Source organism: Lolium perenne, chromosome 6, assembly GCF_019359855.2.
Source record: "Lolium perenne isolate Kyuss_39 chromosome 6, Kyuss_2.0, whole genome shotgun sequence".
Classification (NCBI taxonomy): Eukaryota; Viridiplantae; Streptophyta; class Magnoliopsida; order Poales; family Poaceae; genus Lolium; species Lolium perenne.
Genome location: NC_067249.2, coordinates 241,430,641 through 241,443,151, shown reverse-complemented (window position 1 = coordinate 241,443,151; position 12,511 = coordinate 241,430,641). Strand labels below are relative to the sequence as shown.

The 12,511-nt window shown below is 50.2% G+C and overlaps 1 protein-coding gene across 1 annotated transcript; it reads right to left on the bottom strand.

Moving 5' to 3' along the window:
* Positions 1–3,374: 3,374 nt before the first annotated feature.
* Positions 3,375–12,298, bottom strand: LOC127305685 (uncharacterized). The gene is made up of 6 exons (XM_051336200.2): positions 12,118–12,298; positions 11,901–11,940; positions 11,703–11,727; positions 11,208–11,358; positions 4,309–4,525; positions 3,375–3,687 (listed from the first exon to the last, which is right to left on the bottom strand). The coding sequence occupies exons 2-6, from the start codon at positions 11,935–11,937 to the stop codon at positions 3,584–3,586; spliced, it is 534 nt and encodes a 177-aa protein (XP_051192160.1). The 5' UTR covers positions 11,938–11,940; positions 12,118–12,298; the 3' UTR covers positions 3,375–3,583.
* Between the last annotated feature and the right edge of the window lie 213 nt (positions 12,299–12,511).

The window sequence follows — 12,511 nt, the reverse complement described above, 5'->3', positions numbered from 1 at the left end:
GGTGCCGGACAAAAATGGGCTTTAGGGGACACGGTTGGAACAGTTTTTTAGTTCGGCGCGTCCCAAATTCTAAATCTTACAGAGACACGCATAAGCTTTTAATACTCTCCGTGCCGACTGCCGACTGCCGACTGCCGACTGCCGACTGCCGACCCATCGTTTCCTCTTCCAATTACCGATCTCCCCACCAAAGCTGTGTCTATCTTCTTCGTGTTCGGCCCACAAGAAACTGAACAGGGGCATTGACGCAGAAGAAACTGAACGGGGATGGCTAATGAAGGAAGCCAATCAGTTGTTGCTTGCTTTTAAGGGCATCTCCAACCAGGCTACCCAAACGGACAAACGGACATCAGATTGGTCCGTTTGGGTAAAATCTGCTCCCAACGGGCCGATCCAAATTAAAAACGGACAGCTGCCGCGTCCGGAACGACCCAAAGCCGGACCAAATTTACGTGGCTTTTGGGGCGAGCCGGACAAGCGCGTGCGTCCATTTTCATCCGCACATGTCCGTTCATGGCCCATTTGTCAGTGACAAAAAAGTCCCCATATCATCTCTCTCCTCTATCTCTCTCTGTTCACTTTTTTTGGCCATGGATACCTCCATTCTCCCCGTCGGATTGGAGCTCGCCTAGCTAACCTTCGTCGTCGCTCTCGCCTGGAGACTCCCGGCTCCGCCGCCTCCTCTTTTTTTCATTCCAAGTAGAAGTCGCCGGAGCCGCAATGGTCGTGGTGCCGCTGGAGCGGGCGCGGAGGTCGCCGGGGCAAGCTGGGTGTGGTAGGGCGGGGCAACCCAGGCGTCGGCAGCAGGGGGTGTAGCGGGCCGGAGCTGTCCGTGCGGTGGCGGAGCCGGCCGCGCGAGGCACAAAGGGGCGCCGCCGGCCGCGTCGGCCATGCGCGGGCACGGGCGAGCCTGGGCACGGCGGCCATGGGAGAGCTCCTTCAAGCCCCGGCAGGGCGGCCACGGGCAAGCCCCGGCGCACGGCGGCGGCCACGGGGCCGGCGCACGGCGGCGACCACGGGCGAGCCCCGGGCACGGCGGCCACCGGAGAGGCCCTTCGAGCCCCGGGCAGGGCGGCTACGGGCGAGCCCGGCGCACGGCGGCGGCCACGGGAGAGCCCCGTCGAACCCCGGCACGGCAACCTCCGGCGTGGCGCGCACGGCGGCGGCCACGGGCGAGCCCCGGGCACGGCGGCCACCGGAGAGGCCCTTCGAGCCCCGGGCAGGGCGGCTACGGGCGAGCTCCGGCGCACGGCGGCGGCCACGGGAGAGCCCCGTCGAACCCGGGCACGGCGACCTCCGGCGTGGCGCGCACGGCGGCGGCCATGGGCGAGCCCCGGCACGGCGGCCACGGGAGAGCCCCGTCGAGCCCCTCCACGGCGCAGATGAAGCTCCAGGTGAGCGCCGCTCTCGGCACGCTGCGGGCACGGGCACATCCGGACGCGGGGAAGGAGGGCGGCCGCTACCGGCGTGCGGCCGCTCTCCCAACAGCCGCACGGCGACGCTGGGGGCGGCCTAGACCTCCGGCGTGGCGTAGCGCAGCGTGGCGTGGCGCGGCGACCTCCGGGATGGCGTGCCGAGCGCGGCCTCCGGCGTGCCAACTAGTACTACTAGAGGAAGAAGGAGGAGAAATAATTATTTGGGTCAGAGGGTTGGGCGTTGAGTGCGATCCAAACGGATTCACGGACCGAAACGTTGTCCGCGTGTCCGCGCGATGACCCAAACGACCCAAAACGGACGTCCGTTTGGGTCGCGCGGTTGGAGATGCCCTAAATACCTTGCTGTATTTCGATTCTCTCCACCCCCATCATCCTCCGCATGGGAAAAGGAACCCATTGTATGGGAAATACTTCAAGAAGTTATGCGAGGACCCGTTTGGGTCGCGCGGTTGGAGATGCCCTAAATACCTTGCTGTATTTCGATTCTCTCCACCCCCATCATCCTCCGCATCAGTACACACGCCTGTTAAGATCAGCATGTCGATCTCGGTTTCTCTTCTCGGTCTTCCCCAGATTCACCATTTTCTTATTCCGATTTCCCGAGATACCGTCTACCAACGGCACCGCTTGAATACTGTCATGAATACTAATGCTCAAGGCCCTGATTTCTTACGCTTTAGTATGTTGTTACTTCAGGATGTGCTATTCTTCAGATGAGTCACAGCCTGACGATGATTTGGTGCTTCTCTCCGTCAGCTCGAATTCATGTACAAGCAACAGCAAGATTTGGTAGGTATTCTAGGCATATGTTAACCAAATCCATATTTTACTTGCTATCTAGAACCTACTATCTTGAATCAATAAAAAGGAATGTGTTATGATCGTTGTGTCCCTTCAAATATTAACTGTGACATTCGTCCGTAATTATCATTCTCTGTTATACGCTGTAGCGCCATGAAATGCAAGCTTCAATTCCATGCCATAAAAGAAAAGAAGTATCCAGCAAGATTTGATACGTATGCTAGGCATCTGTTAAGAAAATCTAAGACAATGTTTACTTTCTCCTAACTTATGCTCAATTTACAACTTCCTAGAACACATTTGCAGTTCATTATTTTCAAAAATTATCTGTCATTGTTTATACACTGATTTATGTTTCGAAAGAATTTGATTGACCCTATCCAGCTGTCACTTACACTGATTTACACGAGACAAGGGACCTCTGCAACTACATGACTTGCAGGGAATGCTTACACGTTTATATTAGCAATATTGATTGCGTGTTGCAGATTTTCCAAATTTGTTAACCGAAGGTAGATAATGTAACTCCGGAAGCTGATTCAAGATGTACTTAGACCCAATTGTTTGTATTGATTAAATATTTACATAGGAGGGTGGCTCTTCTTTTTAAAGTTGAATAGTTTGTGGAAAAAATTGCCAACATCAGGAGATTGATCTGTAATATTAAAGAATTAACTCATAAAGAAGAGAGCAGTAGGGGCACAACAATATCTTCTATATGATGTCTATGCAAGATCTCTACATAAATTTTTCTGCATATGTTTTTTATTTAATTTCAAATTTGTTATGCAGATGTATGCATTGTTAATGATTGCAAATCTCATAAATTTCATTACACCTTCCTTTGCAGTAGTGCATATATATGGAATTCATGCTTAATATGTTTACCAGATTGGGCACCCAGAATCCCAAACAAAATATTTCATCTTCCTATTAAACATGGCTCACAGTGTTTCATGCTTATTTTTGTACTGTTAAGTAATCTGGCCATTTTTCTGTAATATGTTTTATGCATTCGTGCTATATCATCTATTTAAACTGTTTAAGCATGATTCCCACAGCGACGCGTGTGGCATGTTCTAGTATGTCAAACAAGAGCACGGTTAATTAGCATAATATGCAACGTTTTGCTATAGATGAAATAAAATACCACCTAGATTTAGTAACATAAATGCCATCCAGAATCAATTTTGTCATGATTTACTCCACAACCACATAGGTTCCACTGATAAAACAATATTTAGGTGGCCCTAAAACAGATAAATGAAAGTAGAATAATTCAGATTGCGACTTGAACATTCATTGACAAGATAAGTTGACTGAATTAGTTCCTAATCATGTGACCATCAGTCGATGGTCCTTCCAATCATTGGTGCCTGCCTCTTGCCAAGAAAACCTTCCGGTGGGTGCAGAACACCACCAAAACAATGATCACAAATGGTTGCAGATGCTGCACATCAGTATATTGAATTAGAGACAGGATGTCGATGATTAGTTACACCATCTAAATAGTTAAAGAATATGTTCCATGTTTGAATTTTCTTGCTTTAGTGCTGAAGGGAATAATTTCTCTATGAAAGAAGTGTATAGATAACGGAATACGGACAAATGGCCCCCCAAGCTACATGTAGCTCGTTCTTTGAGATATTCAAAAAAAAATGACATTTAAAACTCTTAAATAATCGGAACAAAAATTCTAGATGTAGATAATAATGAAATCTACTAGTGTGAAAAAAATCAATACGAAATTCGTTCTATTTTAGTCTCAGAAAAAATGACAAGTATGTGGATCTAGGTGTGATGAACAGTGCTTATTCTTAAAATATGAAAATTTGTCAGATTTGTCATTATTGTGTAGACCATAATACGATGAATTTTCTATTGAGATTTTTTTATAGTGGTAGAGTTCACCATTATCTAAACCTAGAATTTTTGTTCTAATTTTTTTAAACTTGCAAATGAAATTTTCGATTTTTTTTAGAAAACGGCCACCATGGAGCTCGTCCTCCATTTGGGCTACCGAGCATTGCATTATGTAACCTGACCAACAATATAAGAAAGATCGGTATACCTGTTTGTTTATTTATCTCTCGACACATCGTCACCCTTTGTGGTCCACCTTTTCCCTCCAGTTCAGCGAAGTAGTAGTGCTTCTTTTTAATCTTCCTTTTGAATGAGAGGTGGAAGTAGGAGACGGGGTCAACATTATCCACAATGAACATATTGGATCTTCCACCCTCAACACGCTCAGGCTTAAGTCTGTGTAAGCCTTTACCCTTGTTGTCCGGCTGCATGTTTGGTTAGAGTTAGCAAAATGGTTGGTACTCCCTCGCGTTCAAAATATTTGTCGCAGGTTCTAGCTATATTTCTTTACAATTAGTGGCGATCCGTGGTGGTGGTGGTGGTAAGTCAAAATAAAACAAAGAAAAAGCCAATAAAAGCTGTCCATCGTTCCTTGATTCCGACCGCTAAAAAACTTCATCTATTCACGGTAAAAAAAACAATGTAGCTAGCTGACGGAGTCCACGTCTCTACCTTGACAACAAAATAAAGACGCCCGGCCCTTGATCGAGAGCTCCATTACAAGCTCGCGTCCTAGGCTCCCAGCGGCGGCCGACCAGACCACTCGGCTAATCTCCATGCATGCACATCATGAACGACAACAAATCGACGCAGAGACGGGGGGACGAGGAGCTCCTCGGCGAGTCGCCCGTGTTAGATTGTTTATACTATATTTGTACATGTTGTACCAAATCCTAATTGGCCAAGTTGCCTAATAATGTACAAAGACCAGGAACCCCACAGCCTTAGCGTGCGAAGCTTTCCCCAAAACCCTCTCCTACGGTTCTGCATGGTATCAACGCTTCGATCCTAACCCTAGCCGCCACCTGCCACCCTAGCCCATCCTCTTCCACTGCACGATGTCAACAGCTGCCGCCCTCTCCAATGGGTTCTCCAGCGCCATCGTCACCACCTTTGGTGTCGCCGCTCCCGCCACCGTCCCTCTCGGTGGTGATCCTTGTCAGGCCAGCCTGGTTGTCCTTTCCTTCAACGTCGGCAACTACACAAGTGGTGCGTCTACATGCGCGCGACTCTCGGCCGCGCCGGTTACATCGGCCACATCGACGGCACTACCGACGTCTCCCCCAACGATGCTGCCTGGTGCACCTCCGAGTACACCGCCCTCAACGTCCTCCATGCCTCCATCAAGGAATACATTACCGACATGATCCTCACGAGCGACCAAACCGCTTCACCGTGAACAAGGCGAGCAAGGCCATCTATCTTGACAACGATTTTCGCCAACTTGTGCAGGGATCCTTGACCATCCACGAGTACTGCCGTCGGCAGAAGCAACTAGCGGACGCCCTCGCTGACAATGACTCACCAGTGACCAACCACAACCTCGTCCTCAACATTCTGCACGGTGTTGGCCTGAGTTTCTCCTCCGCCGCCACGATCATCTCCATGACCGACCCTCTGCCAACCTTCCTTCGAACGTGTGGCATACTGCTAATCGAGGAGATGTAGTAGGCGAACGGCACGGCCCAACGTCGCGTCTACCACCCTGGTCGCGCAGACCCGCGCCCCCGCTCCGCCATGCCCTGACCCGGGCTGCCACTCCGACGCTCCCAACACCAGCAAGGGCAAGCCCATCTACCAGCCCAAGACCAAGAACGGCGGGCGTCCTGGTGGTGGCGCCGCCACGCGTTCCTGCTCGACACCTGCACCTGCGGGCCCATGGGTCTGCTTCTCGTCAGGCCGTACCATCGTCGGGCCGCATCCGCAGGCCTACCACACCACAACGGCACCTATCTACCAGTCCGTGTCATCGTCGTCCACTTCACCAACCTGGGACAACTACGCGCTCATCGTTGCGCTCAACAACATGGCCCTTCAACAAGGTGGTTGGGTCATGTACTCGGGTGCTTCGTCCCATATGACCAATGACGATGGTAATATTTTCTCTTCCACACCCGTCTTTTCCGTACTTTGTCACCGTTGGCAATGGTCACACTGCACCCATATCTTATTCTGGTCATGCTTCCTTTAGCACACCTTGCGGACATGTCTTTAAACTCAACAATGTTCTTCTAGTTTCCCACATAATCCGCAATTTGCTTTCATTCGCAAATTTACTCGCGACAATTAATGTACCGTTGAGTTTGACACCTTTGGTTTCTCTGTGAAGGACCTGAAAACCTGTCATGTGATTCTTCGTTGCAATAGTGATGGAGATCTCTACACTTTTCCTGGCACCACCTCCACTCGCCGGTCACACTCCAGCACTTTGGTCGTCACCGCCCCTGTTGTTTTGTGGCACTACCGTCTCGGTCACCCTGGACAAGATGCCATGGCCCGCCTTCAGCATTTATCTTTAATCAAGTGAAATAAGAGTGGTTGATCTCCTGTTTGCCATGCTTGCCAACGTCTACTTCAGCGTCTAGGTGTTGCGTTTGATTTGATCCATTCTTATATGTGGACATCACCCATTATTAGCAACTCTGGTTTTCGATACTATCTTATTATCGTTGATGATTATTCACATTTTTATTGGTTGTTTCCTCTACGCCACAAATCATGTGTTGCTAGTACCCTTAGAGCAAGTTCAATAATAGTCAAGTGTTGGCTATAAGATATGGTCATGTCATCTATAGTTAGCCATATAGCCAACATGTACAATAGTAAATGATAAAATTGTGCTACTATATTGATATATGGTCCACCTTCCACTCTCTCAAAGTGCATAGAAGAACGTGCAAGAGCTAGCTTTTGCATAAAAGCCCACTTCCCTTCTCTCTCCTCTTATCTCTCCTCCAACTAAGCAACAATATACTATTTTAATCCTTATAGCCAGCTAACTACTAGAATCTATTGTATTTGCTCTTACAAGGTTTTCACGTATGCTCATACAATTCAACGCCACCATACGTTCTTTAAGAACTAACAACAGCACCGAGTTTCTAAACTCCTCCCTTGATACACTTCATGCCACCCATAGCACCACCCTGCGAATATCTTGTCCTTACACATCACAGCAAAACGATAAAGCTGGGCGCCTATTCGTACCATCAACGACACCATGGGCACCATAATGTTTCACTCGCATCATCATGATACTTTTTGGGCAGAAGCTCTAGCTATCGCCACTTTTTTGCTCAATAGGCATCCTAGCAAACCCATACACTCCCTCGTACCATATACTCGCCTCCATGGCCGGTCTTCACCATATGATATGCTCCGTGTCTTCGGTTGCGTCTGCTACCCAAACATCACCTCCACTATGCAACACAAGCTCAGTCCGCGCTCCATTGCATGTGTCTTCCTTGGATATCCATCTAATCACCGCGGTTACCGTTGCTATGCCATCTCTACAGGGAAAATCATAAACTCATGATATGTTGTCTTTGATGAGACCATATTTCCTTTTCAGCTTGCAGTGGCCTCGACTACACCACCCACGGCATCACCACCTCATCTCGACGTTCTCTTTGGCGACCTGACTATCGCCCCGGATGCCCCGTCGGGCTCTGCCGCGGCCTCTCGACAGGTTGACGTGCCCCCAAGCCAGGCTGTCGCGGCTCATTCCTCTATCGCGACAGCGGATGCTGCCGCTCCTGCTCCTCGTCGTCCCTCATCAACACGCGTGCCACGGGTATCGGCAGCATCACCTGCCGCGCCTCCTGGTCTGACGGGAATCACATGCTCGGGTCGCCAAACCCGACCCGTTGATCGCCTCAGCCTCTCTGTCATCGACACATCCGTTGCTGCTGTTCCGACCACCTTTCGACAGGCAATGCAGGATCCTTGCTGGCGTGCTCCCATGGCGGATGAGCACCAGGCTCTCATTGACAATAACACATGGTCCCTAGTGCCCCAGCCACCACGTGCCAATGTTGTTACTGGAAAGTGGATCTATCGTCACAAGTTCCACTTTGATGGCACTCAGGCCAAGCTCTCTAACACTGATGGTAACCTTCTTTCGGATGCTACAAAGTACATGAGTATTGTTGGTGCCCTTTGGTATCTCACATTGACGCGCTCGGACATCTCATATGTGGTTAAGCAGATTTGCCTTCACATGCATGCTCTGCGAGCACCTCATCTAGCTTTAGTGAAGCGTGTTCTTCGCTACATCTATGGTACTATGGATTTTGGTTTGCATCTTCGTGCTTCTTCCTCGACACGTTTGACGGCATATTCTAATGCCGATTGGGCTTACTGTCCGAACTCTCGTCGCTCCACCTCCTGTTAGTGTGTCTACTACGGTGACTATCTTGGTCCTCCAAGCGTCAGGCTGTGTCGCTGCTAAATCGGAGTACCGTGTTGTTGCTCATGCCGTGGCGAGTGTTGATGGCTTCGTCAGCTTCTTCAGAAACTTCATTGCCCACTTTCCACCGCCACTCTGGTTTATTGTGACAATGTCTTCGCCATCTACATGACCTTGTGTGCCTTAGGGTGGTGCGTTGTTGCAGAGGCTGGGTGTAAGTGATATATTTTTAATATTAATATATTCCCTTTATCGAAAAACATATCCTCCAATCCTGTGCAACACAGGAGCACAAAATGGGAGGAAAGAGTTAATTGTCCCGGCAAGAATTCCCTTCGGTGGGTAAAGGTGGATCAGGGCTTGGGACCAATAACTGAAGGCCTAGATTCTAGAAGGCCAACCCACAATTCCCAAGTTCCGAATTGACCTAGGCCTTTCACTATCACCAGTAGGAAAACCCATGGCGCATCAAAGTGGTCTGCATGTGGCGTACGGCCCTGCGTCGTGGCTATCACGCCACTAATAGCCCCTCACCCGTGCGCCACGGGCGTGTGCATAGACAATGGCGCAACATAACTGTGCTCACGAAATTGTCAACTTTTTAAAGAAATTGCCACATGGCCCCGTCGGCTCCGGGTGCAAAATCGTAATCGAAGATTGAAAATCTAAACGCGGGAAATTTTAAATTTCTTCCATTGTCCAAAGATAATTAACATATGGAATAAAAAAATCTAACTACTACTACGGGCGATGGCGCGCCGTTCACCGACGGTGATGGCCCACCGCCTACTGCTCGCCCTTGTTTTGGGTGAGGTCGACGACTGGCGGCGGAGTCCATGGGCCCTGCTGCGGCTAAGCAGGGTACTCCGGGAAGGACGGGCGCGCTTGTAGCTGCCACGCCGGCGCCCGCTGGCCCCTATTGCAGCCACACCAGCCACACCGGAGGCGCTTGCTGCAGGGGTGACGGGGCCATCTGGCCGTGCCACTGCATCTATGGCAGCGCGTGAGGAGGAAGCGGCACCAGCTCCGCCACCAGCATGCTGAGCCAGATGACCTCTTCCATCCCCGGCTCCTAGTTCCAGCGCGCCTCCTTCTCCGCCTTAGACACGGGGATGGCCTCGGCGGTGGCCGCATCCTCGTTGTACCCCTAGGGCACGAGGTCCTCCATCTTGACCTCCGGCTAGGCCGAAGGTGAGGTGTCATCGTTGGCATCGTTGTTGATCGCGGCGAGGTTGCCATAGTCCTCATCGATCTAGAAGTCCCGGACTTCCGTCGTCGCGAGGCGAGCCTCGTGCTCCCACGCGAAGAAGGCACGCCAATAATCGGAACGATGATAGGCATGATCCTAGCGCAGCGCCAGCGGGAGGAGCTGGACTCGGCGGCGCACCTTCGCCTCGAACATCGGGCCGCCGACAAGCGACGACAACAGCGACACACTGGTGTGGTTCAGCTGCTAGGCGCCGTTGTACCGGATGGGATCGTCCTGACACCCCCTCCCCCCCCCCCCCCACACACACACGATGCTCCTGCTGCTGCCAATGGTGGACTTCCGCCGGCTCCACTGCAGCCTATGGGCCGACGAAATCCCACGATGCCGGGGGCGACGGCAGTTTTCCGGGCGGGAGGGGGACGAGGGCTCGAGGACGAGGCGGTTGCCAGCACTGGTGCGAGCTGCCGACCTCGTGGTCGTTGGGCCCCGGCTTTAACCACTTCGGCATGGCTGGCGCTAGCATTTGCAGTAGCGGCAATCAAGATATGTCGGCGCTGGGAAGTTGGCAGTGGGGGAGAGGTCGGCCCCAAGGCCGGTATATACTAACACGCCATTAAGACTGGCGCTAGTTACCTGCGCCTTCAGCAACAATGCTGCGCGCGGAAGTCTAAGCAGCGGGCGCTTTGATGGCCGTTGCGCCCACTACCGGTCAGCTTTCCTGCCCGCGCAAAAGCGCGTTGAGCCGGGCGTGCTTACGAGCGGTCAGTGTCCGCGCGGAAGGCCATGCGGCTTCCAACGTCAACATTGATGGCCTTGTCCGCCGGCCAGCCCTTTGCTAGCGGAGAAGGTGTCTCTCGGGCTTTGTGCGCTGGCGATTCGAACTAAACTGGTCCACCTCGCGCACGTGCCTTGCCCATAGCGCACCAAAATGTAGTGCGCCACGTACACGTGGGGTGTCTGTGCTGCACCGTGGTATGGTGCGCCGCTATTACACGGGTACGGCTCAAACCAGGCGGCCACGTTTAGCCGTGGCACACCAAAATAGTGTGGTGTACTGGTGTGCCACGTGCAAGGGTGTATTAGTGGCCCACCCCCTTTCTGGTGCGCCATGGGTAATAGCAGCGGCACCAAAAAAAAATGGCGCGCCATGGCTAATGTGTACATCCATAGCCCTTTTCCTAGTAGTGTAAATTACGGAACTCGCGTTTTCTTATATGAACATTTACGTGTATTTTACTTTTATACATGCAACATGTGTAACAATAAAAATATCGCCCGGACTAACCCACGAGCATTTAAATAGTTTGTCTAATCTTTGACAAGTTTTAAGACCAGAGGAGTTCATTACATTCTGTGTAGAGGTAGAACCTAGGAAAAAAGTGTCGAGGTAGAGAAATAGAACACATTCCATTATGGCATCTAATTAGCATGCATCACAAGTAAATTGATAGTGATCCTCGAAAAAAAAAGGTGGAGTGTGTATACTCACATGATCATTGTAGAAATCACATGCCAGTTGGATGCATAGATTCGTCTGTTGCGGAGAATAAGTTGCCATATCCAATGGCCCAGGTAGTTTTTCTGGGTCAGGCATGTTACTTCGACACAACAATCTATGATCAATGAATTGCTCAGCGAGACTGCGCAGTTCAGTCACACAATTAAATTAAATGTCAACAATGAACACGCTCTGTAGTAAAACAGGTAAAAGTATAGCCAATTTGCAAAACATGGTCCACGTAAATGGCAATGACTAACACTATAGCTTTTTTAGGTAAAAAAAAACACTAGCATTTTTTTACCCAGTGAGTAGTTTCCAGCAATTCTATTTAACGTACAAAACACAGTGGACAAAGTGTAGTTTGGCATACTATTTCCGGTCTGATAAGAAACAGAAAGTAGAAATAATAGCAAAAAAATCAATTTCATTTCCTTGCTCATTCCAGTATCTTAAAGCACTCATATACATATAACTTGACCCTACCTCTTTGGAGGCCCAGGAGTCCGACCTAAAGACGAAAAACAAGGGGAAATGGAACAAAATATTAGTAAGACGAGCCTTGGACTAGAGCAAAATTCTGAAACCACTTATACACAAGGAAATTTGTACATCTACGTGAGGCATGAGGCAACAGATCTATGTATCGCGCAATAAGATACTAGCTTAATCTGTACTACACACCTGAACCTGGACCGCACGAGCTGCTGGAGGACGCCATCGGCTGCAAGAGAAAGCGAGCGGAACCCTTAGTTCCATTATTGCAAACTGGAGTAAACTAATTCCACCAAATAGATCTGGGGATGTCCAAAACAGAAGAGAATGCCACCAGCTACCTAATGGCGTAATTAAGAAGCGCATAGATCGCTAGAGAGAAACGGGAGGGGATTGAAGGTGCAACCTTGTCAGGCAGCCGTCGGCGGAGGCTGCTCTCGAGCGGAGAAGCGAGGGGGTGAGGAGGGGTGGTGGGCACTGCGGTGTGGTGTGAAGTAATAAAAAGAGTCGAACTTGGAACTCCTGTTCTTATCCGAGCACTGCGGCTGGACCGTGTCCGTACACTGTCCGTACCATCGTCGGGCGACGTGTACTCCACCCATTCGGACGACTTGGGTTGGTTCGATACAGATGTGATCTGGATGTTCTTATTAATTGTCGTGCTCCTAAGCCATCTCGGTCTGCCCACATTTTGGACACCAAAAACGTGTCTTTTATGTCCGTTTGAATTGGATTGTTGGATACCAAAACGGTTATTTTTGTGCGATTATCCGTATCTGATGTATATTTTTATTAATAGA

What these genes read in the sequence shown, in the direction of transcription:
- LOC127305685 (XM_051336200.2), bottom strand. Translation starts at nt 11,937, where the DNA reads ATGGCGTCCTCCAGCAGCTCGTGCGGTCCAGGTTCAG. An exon ending in CTCGTGCGGTCCAGGTTCAG is followed by an intron (nt 11,728 to 11,900) that starts GTGTGTAGTACA and finishes TTTCGTCTTTAG; the next exon opens with GTCGGACTCCTGGGCCTCCA. An exon ending in AGAGATAAATAAACAAACAG is followed by an intron (nt 3,688 to 4,308) that starts GTATACCGATCT and finishes ACTGATGTGCAG; the next exon opens with CATCTGCAACCATTTGTGAT.